Source organism: Doryrhamphus excisus, linkage group LG2, assembly GCF_037039965.1.
Source record: "Doryrhamphus excisus strain RoL-2023G ecotype Guam linkage group LG2, RoL_Dexc_Guam_v1.1, whole genome shotgun sequence".
Taxonomy (NCBI): domain Eukaryota; kingdom Metazoa; phylum Chordata; class Actinopteri; order Syngnathiformes; family Syngnathidae; genus Doryrhamphus; species Doryrhamphus excisus.
In genome coordinates this window covers 18,963,314-18,988,145 of record NC_136358.1, presented here as the reverse complement: position 1 = coordinate 18,988,145, position 24,832 = coordinate 18,963,314, and the positions used below count along the sequence as shown (strand labels likewise).

The following is a 24,832-nucleotide window of genomic DNA, read 5'->3' as shown; positions in this document are numbered from 1 at the left end:
ATTGGTTAATTGGTTCCACACCCGACTGCCATAAATTAATTTCAGACTCAATGTTAGTTAGAGCATTTAGAACATTTTAAATACAGTTATTACCATTCAGAGAGCCTGAAGACATTAAATAACACCCCTATAGTCACCTTTACGCTCCTATTATTTTATTTTTTAATCACACCTGATTGCACAAACTAACCAGATAGCCTCAATCTTAAGAAAGAGTTTAAAATGGAGTCCCGAAGAAGGACAAAACAAGAAATCAAACTAACCACTTCCACACAGAATGGGAGGAGAACCTTTCTTTTCACTGGCTGCATGGATTGCAAGATAGGGTAATGTAAAGAGGATGTAACATTACTGCTGCCTAGTGGCCGGAATGCTACATAGCACTTGCATATCTAAATGTATTTGACCAATAATAGACCATAAACTCCCACAAAACAGAGTGTAAGCCAATGACTACTTTCTGTACAACTTAAGCTTTGCCAATGCAGAGCAATACACGGCCTAATTATGGAGATTATAGTACAAAATGTCCCATAAATAAATAAAAAATTGATTCAAATCCTGCCAATGCTGAATCATGAATAATACTATATTGCCTTCCTGCCGTATCTTTTAACCTTTGACACCTATATCCAGTAGGAAAATATTATTTTTGTCACTCATTAAATACAACAGCCACTATAATGCACTGAACCATACTACCTTGATGAGACATGTCATAGTATATATATTTTAACAATCTCATTAATTAAACAGGTAAAACGCATCATTATGCTCGACTACCATGAATGGGATTCAATCATTATGCTTAATGCATTTTGGCACCCTTACCTTCAATAATGGCAGGAAGAGTTGGAAGTGCCAGTTGAAATATGTCAACAAGTAATAACTATATTAGTCTGCGATGTTTCACACATATTCATTGGCTAGAAAACACTTTTAAAAGGCCGTAAACGTTCAGAAATGTTTGTGCATCACTCACCGTGGAACATCCGGGTCACGATGAATTAGGAATGCATGTGGCATGGTAAATGACACGCCCTTTTCCGGGAAAATTGATGACGTAAATTTGCGGCGACAAATCCGCGACAAGATAACAAAACGAGATTTGAAATTGGCAGTACACTTTTGTACCACACGAGAGCTTTATTATTATTATAATATTGTTCAACTAACATTTGATAAGGATATTTCTATAAATAACATTAACTATAATTCACTAAACTAAACAGAAAAACAAGTAAATATCCCCCACTATACAGGCATATCTTTGTTATGGTAATTCATTTTGGCACGAATCAAGTGCCTGTTTAAATACTGAATATGACAATAAGGACAATTAAATTTATATGCCAAGTATGTTTAGTTACTCGCTAAACGAACTCAAAATATTCACAAACGTTTGTAATTCACGTCCGGACGAACATTTGGGTCCATTGGGAAGGTTTTACGTCAAACTCAATTTCCGGGGAAAAGTGGGCGTGGCTGAAACTGCAACCAATCAGCGGCAACTTTACTAAGGTGTCATTTGAAAGTGGCTACTTTGACGACACATGAGTTTTCTGGGGGATTTTCTACTAACGTTTAGGGAATTAAGAACATTTCGCCAACTAAGCGCATAAAGCTAGCAGTTTTGGCAGTCGCTATGTGGCGTGTAACCGTTAAAAACCGTTAATTTTCGTTTGATAAAGGCAGTATCCATTTTGTACACCGCTTGTCCTCATCAGAGTGGCAGGTGTGCTGGAGCCTATCCCAGCTGTCTTTGGGCGAGAGACGGGGAAAGCAGTGTAATACATTAAAATACAATTTCAAAAATCACACATAACTCACATTATCGTTAGCCATAGCACTAATAGAATAAAAGTGACACTTTACGTATTTATCAATCAGAAAAGAGTGGGTTTGATAATTAAAAAAAACAATACAGTCGTAGCAATAATAATAATATTATTAATAATAATAATAAATAGCCTTTAAAAAGAGCCCTCCCTCCCTTAACTCCCCCCCTCAGCCCGGGGTTTGAATTAATGTGTTGCTATTTTTAGCTCTCCCGTGTTTCCAGGGGAAACCTAATGACGCAATGACGTCAATGCAGGTCACCAGCAAGAAGAAGAAGAAGAAGAAGAAGAAGCAGACTGGAGGAATTGAGTGGCTTTTTCCAATCGGGAGCTTTCTTGTCTTTGATTTTGGTGTATTTCACCGATGATGATGATGATGATGATGATAGTGGAGGAGGAGGATTAAGGTTGGAGATGGTTATGGCGTCAAGCGAGCTGACGTGTTTGGGAGGAGGGAAGTGTTTAGGGATGGATGGTTGGATGGAAGGATGGATGCACCCCCCTACCACCCCCCCTCGCTGCATGTCAACGCTCAAATGTTGCTTTTTTTTAGGGGGGGGGGGTGAGGAAAGACAAATGACGCCGCATCGCTGCATGCACGCTGGCTGGCTGCAAGGTGAGCATGTTTTTTTTTTATTCCTAATTTCTCGACATGGCGTCGGCATGCGTTGAAGAGGTATGTGTTTGAGCATCGTGGAGAAAGAAAAGAAGTTTGCGCGTGGATGCGGGCGAATGTTTCAGCGCAAACATTCGAAGAGCAGGGGCGTGCATAAAGGCAACAAGTGCCGATTCATGTGGCGTGGCGGGGCGTTCACCGTGTACGGAGCTGGATGGATGGCTGGCTGTGGCGTTCAGCACCTTGGACAGCTCAAGTTTATGCCTAGAGAAAGAATACCATTCATTTTTATTAACACTTGTTATACTTAATATTATTAAGAAACAAAATAGAATGTGCCCCCCCCCCCGTGTATGATATGACGCAGGTGGTGAGGTAAGTGTGGCGTGGACAGATGGTCCACTCCGCTGCCTCTGTGTGACGTCACAGCCCCCCACCACCCTCGTTTATATACGCTCAAAGCTGTTCCTAATATTTTGACCATCAAGTGTATAACAACAAGATAATAAATATGTTTTGATAACTAACGAAAATATATGATTCATGCACATGTCGCATCAATTTAGAAATTTTTTTTAATGTGCAATCTGTAAAATAAAATATGGAATATTTTAAATAGTCTTATTATATGACGGCAAAAGGGTATTAGTTGTTTTTTTAATGTGTGGTGGCAAATTTATAATTTTTTATAATTTTTATAATTTTTATAATTTTATTTATTTATTATTTATATTTATTTTATTATTATTATTATATAATTCAATAATACAACAAAATACATTGAAATGATGCTAACACAATATAGTTGTCACACTTCTTTCCACTTTTATTTCCTGTTTCGTGCTCTTATTTTGTACATCTGTTTCCTGTTTAGTGCTTGTGTTGTCTTTAGTCCCGTCTAAGGAAGTTGCCGGTCAGCTGGTCCTCATTAGTAACGTGGACCAATAATGGCGAGTATGTGGACTTGGTCTTATGCCGGTTCATTGTTTGGGACTTTGATGTGTTTCCTGTGCGAGACGGTCTCTCACCTCGATTTTTGCGTTTCACTGGATCGCCTTATGCTAGCCTCACGTATCGCGCATCACGTAGCGCCTCTGTCCGAGGTCCTTCTTCTAGTTCTTGTGTCCCTTTTTGGTAGATTTTGTAGCTAATGAAAGACTTTCACCTGAATTTTGGGTCTCTGGTTCCGCATCCTGGAGTCACGACCCTGCGACATCGTCAGTCAAAACGCGGTGACCCCACCGCACTAGATGCCATGTGTGGGTCTCACACACAAAAAGAATTGGACATGTTGATGGTGGGCCCTGACATGGTGTTCCCCAGTACTACCGCCCGTGCTGGGGACACTCTTCCCCCCCAAGTGAAAGCCCTGGACAACTCTCCGCCAGCTCGAGTTCCATGTCAGGTCAGAAGTCACCCTCCTCTTCCTGCCACTCTGGCAACTCTTCTAACTCACCTACTGATGCTTCCCGTGCCCTCCCCACGTCGGATTCAGACGGCTACGATCCCTGCTCCTGACCAGTCCGAGGTCAAGCTTCCTCCTACCTTGGCTCTGCCTTCTCAAGCCACCAAGGCTTCTAGCTGCGGTCCATACAAGACTCAAGTCACCTCCAGTTCTCACACCCCCAGCCCCTCTACACAGCACACAATTGTTGCTGTTTCTGACCAGGAGGGCCTTACCTGGATCTGCTCCACATGGGTAATCCTGGTCCACATCAGACCTTCCTGTCTGCGTCTATTGTCAAAAGAGACAAGGACGCAAAGCTCACTCGCTCCACGCCAATCCACAGTCGAGTCGTCTCCTGCGCCATGCCAGCTCCAGTGCTGGCTCCACAGCCCAAAGTGATCTCCTGTAGCGGTGACACACGACTTGTAGCTGCCCAACTCCAACCCGCCAAGCAACCAGAGGGTTTCTCTTGTTGGTTTCACTGGCCTCGCCATCCTGGCTGTCCCCCAGATGGGGTCATGACTTGCCATCTCGGCTGTGACTCACATGGCTCAGCTGGGTCTGGAGTTTGGCCTGCACCACATAATGGTGTATGAACATCTGGCAACCCCCCTCTTGTGAAATTGGGAACGTCTGGCAGATGTGATTTTTTTGTCCAGATTATTTTTTCACTAAATGTTTTCCTCTTCCATTAAAATGCGTGTGGCCAGCCAGCCAATCACAGGGCACATATAGACAAACAACCATTCACACTCACATTCATACCTATGGACAATTTGGAGTGGCTACTTAACCTAGCATGTTTTTGGAATGTGGGAGGAAACCGGAGTACCCGGAGAAAACCCACGCATGCACGGGGAGAACATGCAAACTCCACACAGAGATGGCCGAGGGTGGAATTGAACTCGGGTCTCCTAGCTGTGAGGTCTGCGCGCTAACCACTCGACCGCCCCGCAGCCTTGTTTGGTTCCTCTGTCCAAATTACAGGGGTTACTAAAAATGGTCACACTTGTCAAACCCGTTTTCACCGGGATTCTACCATAAGTTGCTTTTCTTTTCCGGATTTTAACTTTCCGGCAGACCGGAATTTTCTTGACTTTTGACAAATGCTAACATTCACAGGTGGTTACTCCCCCAAATACTGTAAATATAAAAAATGTTTACCAAATTTGGATGTGACAGGGTTGAGTGGTTATTGCGTAGACCCCACAGCTAGGAGACCCAAGTTCAATTCCACTCTCGGCCATCTCTGTGTGGAGTTTGCATGTTTTCCTGCATGCATGGGTTTTCTCCGGGTACTCCGGTTTCCTCCCACATTCCAAAAACATGCTAGGTTAATTAGCCACTCCAAATTGTCCATAGGTATGAATGTGAGTGTGAATGGTTGTTTGTCTATATGTGCCCTGTGATTGGCTGGCTGGCCACCAGTCCAGGGTGTACCCCGCCTCTCACCCGAAGTCAGCTGGGATAGGCTCCAGCACCCCTGTGACCCTCGTGAGGATAAGCGGTAGAAAATGAATGGATGTGACTAAAGGTAAATAGATGTCAACATGCAATCTGTACGCTTTTACACACCTGATATTTGCTGAAGGATTTCTTTTTAACACCGCAGGTGTTGGTAAAGAAGATGACGGACGTCCGCCAAGTTTGTTCTCCGTGGGTCTTTTTGCGGTCTGGGCTTGCTGTTCCTCAGACAGTAGCCAGGAAGCCCTTACCCCAAAAAGTATCTGCGTTGGACGCTGGCATCTGTGGACACACCTTTAATGAGACAGCATCGTCACGTTCTGTCCACACTTGTGAAGATAAAATCATATTAAAATCATACACTGTGTGAGTATCCATACCACAACTCAATAAATATACCAAATAATTCAGCTCTCTGCTGTGAAATTCATGTTTAAAACATCTGTGGGGCAGCACTGCCCTCTTGTGGACACTTTGAGGACTGCAGCTATGATTACATGGGAGCACACTTAAAAATGAATGAAAATAAAGCATTTTAATGCCAATTTTGGATTTAATTGAACGTTTCTGTAAAATAAATAACTGGCCACTTTATTAGGTACAGTGTGAAATGCTGGTTTTGTGCTACCAGGGTTATTTTACTAGTAAGCTTTTATTTTGAAGGTCTGACTTTACTGGTTCCGGGATTAAAAGATATAAAAAAGTGACATGTTGATTGAGGTGTGATTATGGTTGGGGTTGGGGGCGGGGTTATGGGTGTACCTAATGTTGTGGCCATGATGATAAGCAGTTAGACTTTTGCTTTGAAAGTTAATGATGTGACCGCGGTTAACATTTGGAGTCTTCCATGTTCGCGTGGACGGGCATCAAAGGCAGCGAGTTCAGGAAGCGGTCCAGCGTGGATCGGTACTCCTCAGGGTGGCACCGCATGTGCGCGGCGTGCGTGGATTTCTTCCACTTCCTGCTCTGCACGACCACGCCCCTGCGCCGCCACTTCTCCATGGTCTTCTCCAGCACGGCCGTGTCGCACAGGGCGTCGTTCTCGCTGAAAAAGAAGAGAGCGGGCGCCGTGACGGGGCTGCTGTCAAACACCTGGATGGCGCGCCGGTACACGTCCGCCGTGCTGCCTTTGAAGAGCCAGAAGTAGAACATGGCGGCGATCTTCACTAAGCCCTCCAGACGCGGCGCCAATGTCTTGCCGAGGCCTGGGAAAACACCACAAAACGCTTTATTGCGTCATCAAAGAAGTCGCCCAAAGTGGGAACTCGAAACCAAGATGGCGAATAATTCAAAGTAACCCGAGCACCGATGAGGGCCCTCGCTCACCTGTGGCCATGTGCTCCAGGCTGCCCGCCACCAGGCTGTCGTAGATGTGACCTACAACCCTGTGAGCCAGCTCGTCGTGCTCGCCCCGCCCGTGGGCTACATGGGCGAGCACCTGTGTGAAAGTGTAGCCCCCAATGGAGGACGCGTAGACCAACACGGGCCGCCCGCTGAACTCGGGGCTCTCCAGCACCTGTAGAACTTCCCGGCTGTACTCCAGGCCCCAGTTGGGCCACAGGAAGTGGAGGACGCTGCTCTGAACCAGGAGCACGTCCATGTCACGCTCCACGTACGTGTGGAAGTATTTGGATGCCGCCGTCGGGTGGGCGCCCAGCCATGACAGGAAGAGGAGTAGAGGGCGGGAGGAGGCCTGTGATTGGTTGAGGCTTGGGGTGGATGGGTGAAGTAGGTCAGAGGTCTGAGATGAAGGGGGTGCTTGTGGTCCTTGGTAGTAGGTGATCCCTTTGCTGATGGTCCTGGTGGTGAACATGGGGTCTGTTTGGGGGGTGTCGGCTTTGAAGAAGCTGGGATTCAAACCAAACAATGTAGCATTATTTAGCATCAACATAGCCCCCATATATGCTAATCCCCCTCCCCCATAATAAAAGACAAACAACAATGTTCTTGTACCTGGTGGACGGCAGCTTGTTTCCCATCTTCGCCGCTCAGAGGCGCATACAGCCGGCGTGCCGGCGTCGTGTGCTGCCCGGTGGATGGTGCAGTGGAGCCGGTCACAAGCTGCGCTACCGACGATGGAAATTTTTACCGGCTCACCCACGTCAGCATCCCGTGTGACACCCCCCTACCGGCTCCCCGCTTCCGCATTGCAACGCTCGCTCTAGTCCAAGTCGTACAAAGGCACCACAAAGGCGCATAACAATGACGACAATGACGCACAGTCATTGAAAACGGCGCTATTTTGGGACTCAAACCACTCTTTTTTGTAAAAGTTCTGGGGTATATTTGCGTATTTATATCTCCATGAAGGCAATGGAACTACTTGGAACCTAGAAAGACTTTACACTTGGTTTAAATATGGAAACATTTAAAGGTCAGACAGGTTTAAACTTGCTGCGAGTGCAACGGCGTCCGACTGCACTACATACAATGGCCACAAGGTGAAGCCAAAAAGCTCTTCTACGTAATAACACCGTAGCTGCAACATAAGGAAAATCAAAATAAACAACATATAGACGTAAAAACATGAAAATGTGAAAAAAATAATTATAAATTGAAACTGTTAAGGCTACTATACACCACAATATATTTAAATATATATATATATATATATATATATATATATATATATATATATATATACGTATATATCACATTCAATGCATTACAGAAACGTCTACCTGCAGGTCGAACTGTTACAATAGTAACTATAATGATAATATAATTAGAAATGTATTTTAAAGTACTTTTAAAAGGTTTTAAAACTGCTAATTTAGTTTTGTTATAAAAGCGGTTATCTTAAAAAATAACAAACTACTAACTGTATTTAATATAATTTAATGTGAAGCTGATTGTTGATATATTATTTGTATATATTATATCATTTATAATTTTAATTTTTTAAAGTTAAAGCTTTAAAAATGATCTGGAACTGCAATGGCGTCCAATAACTGCACTACATCACATGGCCACATGATGTCGCCAGAAAGCAACGGTGCTCTACATACACATACTGTTCATACAGCAGAATGCTTGCTGCCAAATACTACCTTTAATATTTCCCATTTGTATTGTTTTTTTATGGAAATATGACAACTATGAGGCACCATTATCTATTCATATTAGACATCAGCAATTGAAAAATAATTAAATGTAGTTTAGACTTTTATGTCAAAAAAGCTGACTCTAAAAACTGCATAAAACACAAGAAGGCCCCCATCCATTACTGGTTTTGGACCCTCCCCCACTATGACCCCCATTCCAACTCCGCCATTTCCTTGGGCTATTGTTTGTCCCCAAGCCTAACTGTCCCAGTGAAGAGGGGAAAGAGTTATCGGTAAGATTTGGAGAGGGGGGGGGGCAATAAAGAACTGCACCAAATGAGTGGAAACATCTCCCATAAGGTTGCAGTGCAAAAACCAAATGAATCAACCTGTTGTGAAAGCGACTGGAAGGAGACAACAATGTGTTCTATAAAAAGACTTCACTTTCTATGGTGACGAACAAAAACTATTGTTGAAAGCCTTTCCCAATGTGCTATTGCCCCCCCCCCCCTCCCACACACACAGTCTGTGCATCCTCCAGGGACTCTGACCCGCTTTGCCGTGTCTTAAGGACGCCAGGCGGGCTTGGGAGAGGACACTAAGTCCCCAAAACAGTGATAAGACAGGAATATGTGTGAAGGTGCACACGGAATGTACGTCCGCCTACTTTTAGTCACGCCAAAGTTCATGACAGTTGACTGCAGATAGTAAAAAGTAAAGTAAATAATACTTATACATTTATATACTTCAATAATTGGGACATTTTGTTGCAAGTAAACCTAGCCAAGGCTGTAATGACACTTTACTCCTCTAGAGGCAACAGTGAGTTGGGTCACCTGTAATGAGGTGCTAAAGTGTGCTTCCTAAGTGTGTTAAGTGTGCTAAGTCCACCCTCGATTCAAGAATACATGACATCATGTCTGGATTTTGTGAAAAAAATTCATGTAAAATGTCACAAATAACGACAAAACATATTACGCTACATTTGCATTTTTGTAGGATATGGTTATATGATTTATTACATATGAATTTATATTTATTATACACATTTTTTAAATACTTATATTTAATATAAATTGAATCATTTTAGATTTATTAAGTCAAAATTTTATTTCATGATATCTTATATTATTACATATACATTTTATTTCATGATGTATTATTTTATTATTTACTGTAAATTAATTAGTACATTTTTTAATAGTATTACATATACATTTATTTAATAATGTAATTTAGATGCATTAAATGTACATTTGAAACAAGTTATAGTATTTATTACATATACATTTTGATTTGCTACATTTATTATATTTATTACATATGCATTTCATCTCAATTTATTTCATTAAAAATAAAAAAATATCAAAAATCCTTAGCTGGGCTAAAAAAAAAAAAAAAGAGGAAAAATCTACCTAAAAAATTCCCGTAGCCAGACTTTTATCTGGATTTGCACCAAAAGCAAAATGTATAGATTTTTATGTAATATAATTAAAGATATTATTTAACTGAGCAACGTATTTAAAATGATCAAGTCTGTTATTGAAATGTTGCTAATAAAAAGGTAGACATGGAACGTTACCGCCAAGAAGAATCACCATGGCAACCGGGGATGTCTCTATCCAGGCTAAAAGCACCGAGTGGCTGGAATAGCAAGGAGAGTCAAGGTCAAAGATGTTATTAAGACAATAGCGGCTGTGTTGAGCTGATGGGGGGGTTGGGGGGGGGGGTGGTACCATCTCAGGAAATGATACTTCCAAGGTCTGCGATTGTTCCTATTTATGGGACATTCCTGAGCATCACAAAGTGGAGGAGGCGCGAGCGTGACCCCCGAGGTTACTTCAGTTCGCGTGGAGTAGAAGGAGACAACACAGGACGATTCTTTGAAGCAACAGAAAAATAAAATACCAGGTCATTAATGGACTAAAGATATAAGTGTAAGCGTCCAATATTCGAAACGCAAAAATATGCTTCTTTAAAAATTAACTAATTTCACATGGTGTAACCCGCCTCTCACCCGAAATCAGCTGGGATAGGCTCCAGCACCCCCGCAACCCTTGTGAGGATAAGCGGTAGAAAATGAATGAATGAATAATTTCACAGGGTGTACCTCGCCTCTCGCCCAAAGTCAGCTGGGATAGGCTCCAGCACCCCTGCGACCCTTGTGAGGTAAGCAGTAGAAAATGAATGAATGAATGAATAATTTCACAGGGTGTACCCTGCCTCTTGCCTGAAGTCAGCTGGGATAGGCTCCAGCACCCCCGCAACACTCATGAGGATAAGCGGTATAAAAAATGAATGGACGGGTAATTCAATATTTGAAACGTAAAGACAGATGTTTCTTTAAAAATTAACTAATTTCACAGGGTGTACCCCGCCTCTCGTCTGAAGTGAGCTGGGATAGGCTCCAGCACCCCTGCTACCCTTGTGAGGTAAGCAGTAGAAAATGAATGAATGAATAATTTCACAGGGTGTACCCCGCCTCTCGCCTGAAGTCAGCTGGGATAGGCTCCAGCACCCCCATGACCCTCATGAGGATAAGCGGTATAAAAAATGGATGGATGGATTATTCAATATTCGAAACGCAAAGATAGATGTTTCTTTAAAAAACAACAAATTTCACAGGGTGTACCCCGCCTCTCGTCTGAAGTCAGCTGGGATAGGCTCCAGCACCCCTGCAACCCTTGTGAGGTAAGCGATAGAAAATGAATGAATGAATGAATAATTTCACAGGGTGTACCCCACCTATCGCCTGAAGTCAGCTGGGATAGGCTCCAGCACGCCCGCCACTCTAGTGAGGATAAGCGGTCCAGTAAATGAATGGACTTTGTTTTTACATATTTTACTGACAATAATGCCTGATGGTGGAGGTGGGCGTGGAGGAGGAAGAGAGAGAGGAGAGAGAGCGACAGAAGAGCGAGAGGGGAGAGAGAGAGAGAGAATAAGAGGGGAGGGAGGTAGGCTACAAGTCCATGCAGTGGATTCACGCTGACACACAACCCAAGTCTCTCTGCAGAGCACACACATACACATATACACACATATACACACATTCACGGATACACACACACACACACGTCTAAGTGTCTGCTGGGATTCTGCATTGGCCGCCATCTGCACAGGTAAGCCTGACACCCCCTCATGCTAAGATGTTTTTAAAGAGGAAGCAAATAGGAGGATGAAGGTTGCTGCGTGTTGCCGTGTGCCAGACATGACAGGAGGAAAACGCCGCCGGCAAGGTGCTCTAATCCCGGGATTAGCGTCGCCCCTCCAGCTGTCACCAAAGCGGAAGGCGTGCGAGTGGAGTGTCTTCACCGCATTCAGGAGCTCGGTAGTGATGGATAGGCCTCATGTTTGGAGGGGTATCAACAGGTCTGCGTGCACGTGTGGTATTTTTTTTGGGGGGGGGGGGGGGGTAATGGATGAAAATGAGTGGAGGTGCGGAGGAACCGGCACAGATTAGAACACTTAAGGAATTAATCTGGTTTAAATCCTCTGAATGACAAGGCGACATAGGATTGGCTGCTTGTGGACACGGCTAGCTGATAGCATAACATAACCATAACTACTAGCTAGCACCATAACATAACCATACTACTCAACACTGCATGGACACAATCATAGTCTAGCATTACGCTGTTTTTGAAAGGACCTACCATCAAAAACAACAGTCAAAGATCCTCTATATGACATGAGCATCTGCTGTTTTTGACGATCCACTACAACAACAACAACAACAAAACACTAGCTCCTATATATCAGTGAAACATCCTGCAGTTTTTAAGGATTTACTACAAAAAAAGCTAGTCAAAGATCCTGTATAAGACAGGAGTTGTCCGCTGTTTTTGAGGGGGTATCATGAAAAAAGACTAGTCAAAGATCCTCTAAATGACAGGAGTGTTTTAGTGTTTGTGAAGATCTACTGCAAAAGACCCCGTATACGATATGAGCATCTGCTGTTTTTGAGGATCTACTACAAAAAAAGGCTATCAACAAATCTCTATGGATCTCTAAGGATTTACTACAAAAAAGCTAGTCAAAGATCCTGTATAAGACAGGAGTTCTCAGCTGTTTTTGAGGGGGTATAGTGAAAAAAGACTAGTCAAAGATCCTCGAAATGACAGGAGTGTCTTAGTGTTTGTGAAGATCTACCGCAAAAGATCCCGTATACGATATGAGCATCTGCTGTTTTTGAGGATCTATTGCAAAAAAAATCTCAACATGCCGGCAGTTTTTATGGACCTACAAAAATGCTAATCAAAGATCCTTATATGAAAGGACCGTTTAGAATTGACTCTAAAAATACAAGTCAAAGATCCTGTATATGACATGAGCATCTGCTGTTTTTGATGACCCACTACAACAACAACAAAACACTAGATTCTGTATATCAAAGAAACATCCTGCAGTTTTAAGGATTTACTACAAAAAAGCTAGTCAAAGATCCTGTACAAGACAGGCATTCTCAGCTGTTTTTGAGGAGGTATAGTGAAAAAAGACCAGTCAAAGATCCTCTAAATGACAGAGTATCTTAGCATTTGTGAAGATCTACTGCAAAAAAATCTATGCTAATCAAAATGCTAATCAAAGATCCTTAAATGAAAAGACCGTTTAGAATTGACGCTAAAAATACAAGTCAAAGATCCTGTATATGACAGATTTAAGAAGCTACTTCAAAAATGCTAATTAAAGAGCCCACCCCTTTATATGGACAGGAGCATTGGGACGTTTTTGAGGATCTATTCCATCCATCCCAGGATATTTATTATTATTATTATTATTATTATTGTTATTATTATTAGCATTAGCATTGACACGCTCCCTGTGGATGCTAAGAAGCTGATTGGGGGTCAGTCTGGCAGCAAACTGTAAACGACAACAAAGCCCTCTGACTGCTGCACTGTTGACTCTTCTCCTGGAGTGCAGAATGCGACGGCTGCATGTTAATGTGGTGTTTCTGGCTTTGCTTTTTCTTTGTTTTTTTTTTTTTTACCTCCGCTTGGTTGGCCTGCAAAGTAACGGCCGGGAGGGGGGGGGGGGGAATTGGAGATTCTTCTGCTGCCCGTCACGGCGGACAATGAGCTTTATTTATAGGCTGGTACTTGATGATGTGGAAAGTCTAAAAAGCCCCAGTAATGGTGTAGGGTGGTGTTGTTTGGGGTGGGGTTTTTTTTTGGGGGGGGGGGGGGGGGCAACCATTTAGCCAAATGAGATGTTTTGTTGGAATGGTAAAACAGCAGAACTTTAGCACTACATTGGAAAGCTTCTTATTGGAACCAAGTTGTGTCATCATCAGAATAGCTATTTTTCTTTGGGGGGGGCATCATTTCGGGGGGGTTATAAACAAAACTGAATTTCAGAAGTGCATATCTTTTGTTTCAAACCAATAACTTTATGCTACTCAAGATTGGTATGATACCGATAACAAATTTAGATTTACAGGAAGTGTAGTTTATCCTTACTGAAGAACTGGAACTAATTAGGATTTGACCAAGTGTACCTGTTGATTTGTCCTAATTAAATATCACGACATCAATTAAAAAAAATTAATTAAAAACAAAAAAATAAAAAAACTCTATTAGGAAAGCAGGAAGTGCACAAATGTAACAGTTATTGATTGTAAAAGTACCAGATGGAGGGGTAGGACTTAAAAAGCTTTGCTTCTTCTTCCGGCAAAATTATTCAGTAATTAATAAATTATTTTTTAATGCTAGGTACCCCGCTAATAATAAAAAATTTTTTTTCATATATCAATAAATTAATAAATTTATAATAAATAAAAAATATAATAAATATATAATATAGATATATAATATATATATATATATAATATATATGGTCATATCACCCTGTATTAAATAAATACAATTATGAAAGCAGGAAGTGAACAAATGTAACAGTTAGTGATTGTAAAAGTACCAGATGGAGGGGTAGGATATAATGAGCTTTGCTTCTTCCTACTCCTTTTGGACATGTGGAACTGTGAACTGATTATGGGATGCATTCAATTGTAATCTAATGCATGTTCAAAGGAAATTAAACCATTACCATGAAAACACAGCTTCGGGCCGCACTTTGGACACCCCTGCGTTAAAGTAAAGCAAACCCAGCTAAATATTCCCGTACTAATAATGCAACTGGATAGACAAGCCGATGCAAAACGAAAGTGATCCTGACGCATGAAAGGTGATGAAAATGAATAATAGATGGGCCTTAAAGCGACTAAATAATTGATTGGAAATGAGAGAAGATAATTAAAAACACCTCCTTAATTCCTAGGATCCGAGAAAAGGTGTTAATGGGAACGTGTGGGAGTGCAAGTTGGTCCCTGACGCTCATCTGTACGATCTTTACACACAGCGTGTAGGTGGGCCGCTTTCTAGCTGGAACTAAAAACATTCCCGACCCTGCCGGCTTTCCTGCGGCACGCATGGAAGTTGAAATCGGCAAATGGCGTGGGCCTGCCTCACAGACTTGGAGATGAAGTAACAGGGAGTAAATGTCGGAGGTCGTCTCTGAATAGATGCCTCCCACACTTTGGAGACGGAGAAGAAGCAGGGAAAGGGTTGACAGGGGTTTGTTAGGGGGGTGGTGGGTACAGGTTGTTGTTCTCCCAGGGGGAAATTCCTTTGGTCCCCCCGTCTTTTCACTGAGGCAACAGTCTAGTGACTTTGAAGCACAGAAAAGGGGGGAAAAAAACCGAGGTCCCGCCCCCACTATATTTATTTCCTGACCACGGAGAGAGGGAAGCCGTCTCTAATTGGTCAAGTCTGAAACGTAAATAGTGACCAGAAAAGGAAACCACTAACTAAGGGTGTCCCGTTTGTGTTTCAGTCATCATGTGACCGATTCGGCAAAAACCGACGACAGCATGCCTCGCCTCCGCCGGACCTTGGCTCTGAGCTTCTGGTGTTGGTGTCTCCTGGTGCACCAGCAGGCCTTAGCGGATGAGGAGGCCCCTGCGGGATCGACGAGACAGAAGCAACCCCAGAAGAAATCTTACTGGTGGACCCCGACGTTGCCTAAGCTACCGTCACTTCCTTCGCTACCGTTCAGTCTACCTTTTTACCCCTCGGAGGGTAAAACCCACACCTCGGAGTTGACCTCAAGTGCTAAAGGTCTGTTGGAATCAATCGAACACTCGGGATCGGGAGACGGGCCTGAGTCTCCCAGTACTTCCACTCAAAGGTTCCTGACCACAAAGATAAGAACTGAAACGCTTCCGACAAGAACATCACATTTTCCAAACAATAACACTTTGGTTGTAGATTCCGATTCTCCCATAGACATCAGGAATGCTACCTTTGCCAGCACACAAAATGGGACACAAGCAACGGAATTCATCCAAAAGACCTTTCCGACATTAACACCACGAACCAGAATTCCTACAGTCGGTCCATTCGAAGTTGTCCAAACAACAACAACAATAAACCCAGACACAGGAAGCACTCAACCTTTAGGACCTCCTGAGACAACACCTCACCCCATACCGAGCGGAATGGCTGCTACACCATTGTGGATCACCACCACCGATCCTGCTACCACTACAGGGTCCCAAGTGGAACATGGAAAGGTTAACACCCAAACAACAACAGGTGAGCAAAAGTCAAAGCAATCAATAACGACTGATTAGAGCTAATTGGAGATAATGACTGATTAGGTCAAGTTCTATGATGGGAGTTTTATCCACCTTCAGCCTTTACCGGAGTGTGAAGCTTCTGGGAGGAGACTCAGCACCTCCATCATTTAGTAGGGAGGAGCTCAGAGTAGAGCCATTTCTCCTTCACATCGAAAGGGAACCAGTTGAGGTGGTGTGGGTATCTCATCCGGATGCCTCCCGGTTGAGGTATTCCAGGCTTTCCCAGCCAGGAGAAGGCCTTGGGAACAGATGGCCTGGGAACCCCTTGGCATGTCCTGGTGATACCAAAAACAAATTTAGATTTACAGGAAGTGTAGTTTATCCTTACTGAAAAACTGGAACTAATTAGGATTTGAGGAAGTGTATCTGTTGATTTGTCCTAATTAAATATCATGACATTGCTACTATTTTATTTATAAATTCATAAAATTACAGCTTTTTTTCTTGGCAACTTTTCTTATATGATGACTTCAGTGTACTAATTTTATACTTTTTTTGTTTAATTGTGTTTTTAGAATGTACCGCGAGTCATTACTGTATGGTCATATCACCTCGTACTTCAGTACGTGGCAAAAATAAAATTAAAAAAAACCCAAAAATATATAATTGTAAATTTAAAATTAAATCAATAATTTTAATATTAATATATTATATATAATAATATATATTAATATTGATATGAATTGAAATTTAAATTGAAATGAATAAAAAAACTTAAACTATGTTAGGAAAGCAGGAAGTGAACAAATATAACAGTTACTGATTGTAAAAGTATCAGATGGAGGGGTAGGATTTAATAAAATTATTCAGTAATTAATAAATTATTTTTTTAATGCTAGGTACCCCCCAGTAATATTTTTTTTTCATATATCAATAAATTAATAAATTTATAATAAATAATATATAGTAAATATATAATGGAACTGGAAGGGGCTTGCCTACTGACTTAAGTGGAAGAAATTGGATGACATTGAAGGGAACATCCTCTCCTTGCGTGGTACCATCCCCCACTACGGTGCATGTATGCATGATATGCCCCCCACAGAGGACCCACCCCCAAGGTACAGACACATCCATCATGTTGGGTCAGAGGTCGTTCCCCAAGATGGAGGGTGTTACTAACCATCTGATAGAAGCATTTGCTGGCGGTACAACCTGCCATGTTTGTCTGGACTATCCCGGCATGTTTTCTGCTTGCGTTCCAGTTGTGACACACGCGGTGGAAAGAGAGGGTGGAGTAAGTGGGGGGGGGGGGGCACCGTTGGATCAGTATTCCGAGCGCACACTCAGCAAAACCAGCCACTACTCCGGTGGGACCGTGCACTAGCCAGCCGCTGTTCACGGATGCTGAACATGCTCCATTCCTTCCCTCGCTTGCTCTTTGCCTTTTTGTCAGCTTTGTGCAAAACACAAATCCCGACCGACGCTTGGCTTTGGAAGCTGAAGTGTTTTGACAAGGAGGAGTTTTTTTCCGAGGAAGCTCTTGGCAGGGAAAAGGTCATTTTTCAAGTTGTTAGAATGACACACGTTGCTTCAACATTGGCGGTCTTTTATCAATGTGCATGTCCTTGTCCTTGAAGGCTGAGTGAGGGACACTGACAACATCATTTGGGGGACGGGGGGTTAGCATCAGCCTCCCTCATTGATGTTTCTTTACATAGAAGTACTAGAGAACCAGGATGTCCAAACATTTTCCAACGTGGGTCACATAGTGAAAAATTCCACTTTGATATTTTGTATGCTAACCTTGTAAATTTCCTTTTCTTAATTAGAAATTTAGGCGGCACGGCTGTCTAGTGGTTAGCGCGCAGACCTCACAGCTAGGAGACCAGGGTTCAATTCCACCCTCGGCCATCTCTGTGTGGAGTTTGCATGTTCTCCCTGTGCATGCGTGGGTTTTCTCCGGGTTCTCCGGTTTCCTCCCACATTCCAAAAACATGCTAGGTTAATTAGCGACTCCAAATTGTCCATAGGTATGAATGTGAGTATGAATGGTTGTTTGTCTATGTGTGCCCTGTGATTGGCTGGCCACCAGTCCAGGGTGTACCCTGCCTCTCGCCCGAAGACAGCTGGGATAGGCTCCAGCATCCCCCACGACCATCGTGAGGAAAAAGCGGTAGAAAATGAATGAATGAATGAATGACCTGAATCCAGTCATCATTCCCAAGCGGTCCAGTGTGGTTTTGCTTCTAGGTCTAGGAGATGTAAGTCCTGTTAAGTGGGCTACATGAGTCTACAGTCCGTGTCAATGCGAATAGACGACAGACCCAGACGACAACACCATGGATGACTGGCTTCAGCTAAGAGAAGACCGAGGCGAGGCCAGCCCATTTGACAGAAGTGGGTTACGTCGGATAAAGCGGTCTCTTAAAGTTCTTCTCTGTTCACAGTTAAGGCGGACGAGGAAGGCGCTGCACACTATGGCGGCCGTACGACGCATGATTCGGCGCCGGAGATGCTAACAACGTCTTTGCCGGAGAAATCAGGTGAGCTGAGTTTTTTCAAAGTCTGGTTCTTGTCTAAGGATAGCTTACTAGCGTATCAAACTGCTTCCAAAGGGACGTCAAATCCATCGACTACTGTAGAACAAAGTCATTCCATTTAAGAGCCTACTGCAAAAATACCAATCAAAGGTCCTCTTATGACAGGCGTGCCTTCGTGTTTTTGCTCAAGGGCATTAAAACAGAGGATGCTTTACCCAAAAAATGATATTTGACAAGCCTTTTTGCAGAAGATCCCTAAAAACAGAGGATGATTTTGCCATATATAAACGCTAGAGCAGCTGCACGGCGGTCGAGTGGTTAGCACACAGCTAGGAGACCCAGGTTCAATCCCACCCTCGGCCATCTCTGTGTGGAGTTTGCATGTTCTCGCCGTGCATGCGTGGGTTTTTACTCCGGTTTCCTCCCACATTCCAAAAACATGCTAGGTTAATTAGCGACTTCAAATAGTCCATAGGTATGAACGTGAGTGTGAATGGTTGTTTGTCTATATGTGCTATATGCTATATATGCTATCACTATATTGACACTTACTATGGTACACATTATGTCATTGGATGGTCATATCACCTCGTACTTTGGTATGTAATAAAAAATTAATAATTCAAATAATTATTTAATAATTATAAATTAAATCAATAATTTTATTAATATACTATATATAGTAATAGTAATATATATATTATTGATATTCAATTGGAGTTTAAATTAAAATGAATGAAAAACTATTGAAAAACGGAATGAAAAACTATTTTAGGAAAGCAGGAAGTGAACAAATGTAATAGTTACTGATTGTAAAAGTACCAGATGGAGGGGTAGGATTTAATAAGCTTTGCTTCTTCCTACTCCTTTTGGACATGTGGAACTGTGAACTGATTATGGGATGCATTCAATTGTAATCTGATGCATGTTCAAATGAAATTAAACCATTACCATATTTAAGATTACAGATTAAGATTGCAAAAACACCAGTGAAAGATCCTCTATATGACAAAAGCATCCTGTTTGAAATGGGAAGGGTCAAAGATCCTCTACTTAACAGGATAGTATTTTTGCATTAGTCCCTAAAAACTAAGATGATTTTGTCACGTAAAGGATCTTTGACTACACTGCTTGTAGTTCCTGAGGCGGCGCTAGGTGTGACTGTGTCCTATAAAGGATCTTTGACAGCTCCAGCAAGTAGCGGTGGATGGCTGGTGAAATATGTGTCCCAGTTCACAGGAGCAGCTGTAACCCACATCTCCTCGCCCCGGAATAGAATAAAGTGATTTCTCCAAAATAGACTTGTTAAATGTGTCACTTGCCCGGAGTGGAACTAAAGTCCAGAGTGTGAAGGTGTCCTCATAAAGACTATGGATGACCTCATTGCTTTAAGGGACCTCGGCAGGTGCTTTGGCACACGTAGCCTAAACATAAAATAAGTCAAATAAGAACTTTTGTTTTTTTTTTAAAGTCCGAGCACAGCAGATGTGATGAAGCGAGGGAGCTGATCCCACAGGAATGTGTCCTTTAGGATGGAACGGGACCTTCATTCCCAGATGGCGCTGTGGTCCGCCCCCAAAACCCGGTCCAGAATGGCTGCTGTGCTAGGGCGAGGCAGGTTTTTTCCATCCTTACCCTCCCAGGGTGGCATCTGTTTCCTCTGTTTTGCTTTTACACCCGGGCGCCGCACTTCCCGTGCTGTTAGTGTGTCTTGTTTGGCAGGATGACATCATCATGATGTTTTTTTATACCAAGCCGCAACAACAACAACAACCTCATTAAAACCACGGAGATGCTCCCGGCTTACGACGTCGTATTTCCTCGAGTTTGACATTTTCATTGCAACCAGCGGCAATAATCCAGCGGCTTAAAAGGTGGAGAGGGGGAAAAAAAAAAATGCTCCAAGCTAACTACTTGTGAAAATGCTCTCACTGCGGTAACAGTCAGCAAACGCAGAGCTTTTTTCCTGCCTGGGGCTGAACACGCCGGGTAGGGTACTTAAGAAACTAAAAAGGGACTCAGGGACAGGATGGGAAAAACAATCTAATACAAGCCCTAAAAAGGTGTGAAAACCACATGCTTAAAAACATGGGACAGCTCGAACCAATCAATTTGCTGGTCAGTCTGGGGCGTTGTAATCTATTCTCCATGTTTCCTGGCTTCCTGACACTTTTTTTTAAGCGGCATTTTACACAGAAAACACGAAAGCAGCTCACTGAGAGGGTTATTACTCCGCGCTTGTGGGATTCATTTTTTAACGCAGTCTGCGATAAGCCAGCAGAATGACTGATGAGCTTGCACGTGAGCGACGCAATTAGACCGGGCATCCCTTGATACCTCGTTTCCAGACAGGTATCGGTATATTTGCTTGGGAAGGCAAGATCACAGGAATACTGCCAACTATTTCATATTATCCAGGGAATCGTAAACCAGAAGGCAAAAACCAAACCAGCATTTAAGGGGATTTCATGTTCTGCTCTTGTGACATCTCGATGAGCATCCTCATCATGGAGAGGTCCGTGCAGTGGAATGTAACAGCAAACATGGCCAGTAGATGTAGTTATATCCTCGGGAATCTTGAGAAAATGTCTGAAAACGAGACACTTCCTGCTCGAAGAGTGCGTCCGACTACAGTTCACCTTATTACTTCCGCTACAACATCATTCAACAAGACGTCTCTCGGCCTTTGAGAGAAGGATCAAGACGGCAACGTCGTTTGTTTAAAAAATATTCCAGTCAGTTGAGGTGGCATTAAGTCCGGATGCCTCCCGGGTGAGGTGTTCCGGGCATGCCCAGCCGGGAAAGGCAGACCGGGGTAGACTTAAGACACGCTGGAGGGATTATGGGAACACTTTGGTGTCCTCCCGATGGAGCTGGAAGAGGTGGCCGGGGACCGGGAAGTCTGGGGTCCCCTACTGAGACTGCTGCCCCCGCAACCCGGACCCGGACAAGCGGATGGATGGATGTCACAGCATGGAAACATGCAACTTGTAGACCAGTGCGGCTTATTAATGTACAGTCCGTAAATGACGGGAATTGTGCTTTCTGTTTTTCAGAAACTACAACAGGAAGTCCGCAAAATCTTCAAACAAAAACAACCTTGATGCCAACCCTGCAGGGCACCTCAGTCAGATTACTTCCAGACTCCAACAAAGAAAAGACGATGACGTGCAACGTCTCCGACGACTTAGCATCTATGACATCATCATCATCATCATCGGACATGAAACCCGGAGACAACGGCACAGCCACAAACCAGTCCGAGAGCCCGGCAATGTTCCCGCCTCCTCTCATGTTGGTTCCGCTGTACACAGACTGGAACAGCGCCATGGCCGCCTGGGGCCTAGCCTGGGAGGCGCATGTTTACGGCGCCGGCTGCGTCTTCGCTATGCTGACGCTGGCGTCGGCGCTTAACCTGCTCTGCTTGCCTTTACGTTGTCCGTCCGGCTGCGGCTACTTTGCTCTGGTCAGCCTGTTTCTACTCGCCGCCGGTTGTACGAGATCTTTCACGCTCCTGTACGACGCTTACGGACACCAGGACCGCTTGCCTTCCGGCGAGGCCTCGCTGATGCTCTACGAGGCGCCTTTTCCCTGCCTCACGGCAGCTTTCGGCTTGGTTTTCCTTCTGCTCTCCATGCGCTCCAGAATGCAGCTCTCCTACTCGGCGTTCCAGAGACCATGTTTCCTCGCCTGCTTGGTCGCCCTGCACTTCGCCGCCGCGTTCGGTCCAGTGACTTTACTCAAGTTCTACCAGCAGAAACCCGTACTTGGCCTCTTCCTTTCACTCATCTCCCGCGGAGCCTTTGTTGCCCTCGCCACATTCCTATCTGCTGCTTATTTCGTGTTCTACATCTACGTGCGTGCAGACTCCAAGCACATCTACCACCTGAACAACACATCTCCGACCCCGGCCGAGCGATACAACCGCTGTCCCTTCGCGGAGAGCAGAGACTGGGACCGTGCAGCCGTAACGGTTTGTCTTTCAGCACTGTTTTGTTTAGCCTGCGCAGGCCTGCAGCTGTACGCAGTGCTCAATGCCGTAGGTGTCACCGGCGGAGAGGAGGTCTTCCACCCTTGGTGCTGGTGGGCTTTCCAGTTCAGCTGCAGGCTCTGTGAACTGGGAGTTTGCCTCACCTTGGCTTTGGTGGTGGCACAACCAGTGTACTGCTCTGACCAGCTCCCGTCTCCTGGAAGCTGTTGGACAGAACTTCTGGCATCTAAAGCTCCCATCCTGCCCGGAAGCTACCAGTGGAGCTTGAGCCAGCAGGAGAAGCTCGCAATTGTTGACACTGTTGGACTCGGAGAGACGGAGAATCTTCCTCTGTACACGCTCATGGATGATAGGCTCAGCAGTAGTTTGAACGGGTTGGACTTCCTGTACCACAGCAATCGGGCATTGGCCTACAGAGATCTCGATGTAGATCTGGACTTGAAAGGCTCACAGAAACTTGCAAACAGAGGAGGTGAGAAACCTTCACGTGCATCGTCCTTCACAAGCGACTCCACCACAGACCTGAGGCCTCCGTCGCCCATCAATCTCCGTCGCAGCATCGACGAAGCCCTTTTTGGGGAGGCTCTTTTTCCCATGAGCCTCTTCAGCACTGCCAGGCCCAATCAGGGCAGCGACGTCTCCATACAGAATCTCCGTGCCCTTCCCAGCCTCTGTGATCCTGGTCTTTATCGGACTTCCTCCTGTGCAGACATAACCTCCAAAGTGCACACTAAATCCGGCGCTCCACCATCTCCGTCCCTGTCATCTTCCAGCTGCTCATCTCCGGAGCGCTGGAGGGGAAGCTCTTCCTCCAGCTCCCCGTACCGAGCATCCATTGGGGACTCATCGCTGGTGCTCTGCCCGAGCCCGGAGACACACGCCCGGCAGCTCCTCCAGCAGGGGGACCCACTGAGGAACTACCAAACGTTGGGTGCCGCCTCACAGGAGAGCTTGGACCTCGACATGTCATCCGAAGCGGACCGATCGGTGCAGGAGGAGTTCATCAGCGTCTGCAGACAGATGGACGCGCTGAGTGTTTGCAGCGAGACCATCGATTTGTGAGAAAGACTTAACAGAGCGAGACACCATGACGGCTTTTAAAAAAAAAAAAAAAAAAAAAAGGTGCCTAGTGGCTAAAGCTGCCCAACAAAATGTTTGCTAGCTTTTTAGTCTTAAGCGCATGTCTTGTGTGTTTAAGTGCCAAGAAATTTGTAGATTTGACACACTTTAAAATTTACCCCGTGGACATCGAATTTCTTCATTATTTGAATTGCACTTAAACACTTCAGACATACAGTCGTCCCTCGCAATGTCACGGTTCTTCATAAAAATGGCTACCTTGTGGGAGACTATAGTCTACAAGGAGTAAACGCATATTAAAATACATTAGTGGTCACTAGGTGGCAGTATTGTCACAAAACATTGAAACAGAACCTTGTGTTACCTTCTCTTAAAACGGCATGGTTGATGTGAGATATTTGGAAAATTGAAAAGAAATAATTTTGAGCCTCAGCTGTTAAGCTTGCACACTAGCGGCCATCTTGAGTGGCTGCACAATATTATAAACAATGAACATGGGTGTAAAGATGACTATAGGGGTGTTATTTCCAGTCTACAGGGCTCTAATTATGTTAAAAAAACATAGTCAAACAGGTTTTCTACTGTCTAAATATGAAAATATTCCATTTATTGATGTTGGATATATCCAATTAACGAGGGACGACTGTATTACTTCAGCATTTATACAGTACTCTGAAGCTCCTTTTCATAGCAGTACTTCTGGATTGAAGACTTGTGCACCAGCGCCCTCTGCTGTCCACATCCCGCAAGTGTGAACTGACTATGGACTGCTGCTTACTATCAATACACGCTGATACAATACTTTTGCTTTACATGAGCCGTTTATTAATAAAGGCGATTTGACAATAAGTGCCTATTATTCTAAAATTATTTCCACTACCGGTCAAAACTTTGCTGAATAATAGGACAGCAGCAAAGTGTACACTTTTAAGTTCTTTATTTGTTTCACCAAACTAAACAGGAAAAAAAATGTCTCTGCAGAGTAAACATGTTTTGTCAAGGTATATCCACTCCCTCCCAACCAAAAAAATGAAAAATACTGAATCGTAAAGAGTCTCAATCCACGACTCAACACATAAAGCTTAAAAGGTCTGTGGAAGTGGGAGAGCGTTTCCCATGTGATATACGGGTTCCTCCGTGTTAGCCGAGCAGAACCATCACAGAGAGAAAAGTACTACGTTTGGTAGAGAAGTCCGCCTTACAAAAAGGCCTCATCAAGTACAAAATCCC

At 43.8% G+C, this 24,832-nt stretch overlaps 2 protein-coding genes across 2 annotated transcripts; one reads left to right on the top strand and one right to left on the bottom strand.

Moving 5' to 3' along the window:
- Window positions 1-5,898: 5,898 nt before the first annotated feature.
- Window positions 5,899-7,607, bottom strand: LOC131132338 (transmembrane protein 53-like). Its single transcript, XM_058077876.2, has 3 exons — window positions 7,319-7,607; window positions 6,692-7,212; window positions 5,899-6,570 (listed from the first exon to the last, which is right to left on the bottom strand). Exons 1-3 carry the CDS (start codon window positions 7,342-7,344, stop codon window positions 6,194-6,196), a joined length of 924 nt encoding a protein of 307 aa, XP_057933859.2. The 5' UTR covers window positions 7,345-7,607; the 3' UTR covers window positions 5,899-6,193.
- Window positions 7,608-11,399: 3,792 nt separating this feature from the next.
- On the top strand, window positions 11,400-24,830 carry prrt4b (proline rich transmembrane protein 4b). Its single transcript, XM_058077160.2, has 4 exons — window positions 11,400-11,531; window positions 15,244-16,004; window positions 18,439-18,534; window positions 21,588-24,830. Exons 2-4 carry the CDS (start codon window positions 15,281-15,283, stop codon window positions 23,582-23,584), a joined length of 2,817 nt encoding a protein of 938 aa, XP_057933143.2. The 5' UTR covers window positions 11,400-11,531; window positions 15,244-15,280; the 3' UTR covers window positions 23,585-24,830.
- The last annotated feature ends 2 nt before the right edge of the window (window positions 24,831-24,832 follow it).

Bases quoted from the DNA above. Each gene is read 5' to 3' on its own strand.
- LOC131132338 (XM_058077876.2), bottom strand. From the start codon at position 7,344: ATGGGAAACAAGCTGCCGTCCACCAG. The intron at 7,213-7,318 runs GTACAAGAACAT...TTTGAATCCCAG, and splicing joins AACAAGCTGCCGTCCACCAG to CTTCTTCAAAGCCGACACCC. The intron at 6,571-6,691 runs GTGAGCGAGGGC...GTGTTTTCCCAG, and splicing joins CCTGGAGCACATGGCCACAG to GCCTCGGCAAGACATTGGCG.
- prrt4b (XM_058077160.2), top strand. From the start codon at position 15,281: ATGCCTCGCCTCCGCCGGACCTTGGCTCTGAGCTTCTGGTGTTGGTGT. The intron at 16,005-18,438 runs GTGAGCAAAAGT...CTCTGTTCACAG, and splicing joins TAACACCCAAACAACAACAG to TTAAGGCGGACGAGGAAGGC. The intron at 18,535-21,587 runs GTGAGCTGAGTT...TCTGTTTTTCAG, and splicing joins GTCTTTGCCGGAGAAATCAG to AAACTACAACAGGAAGTCCG.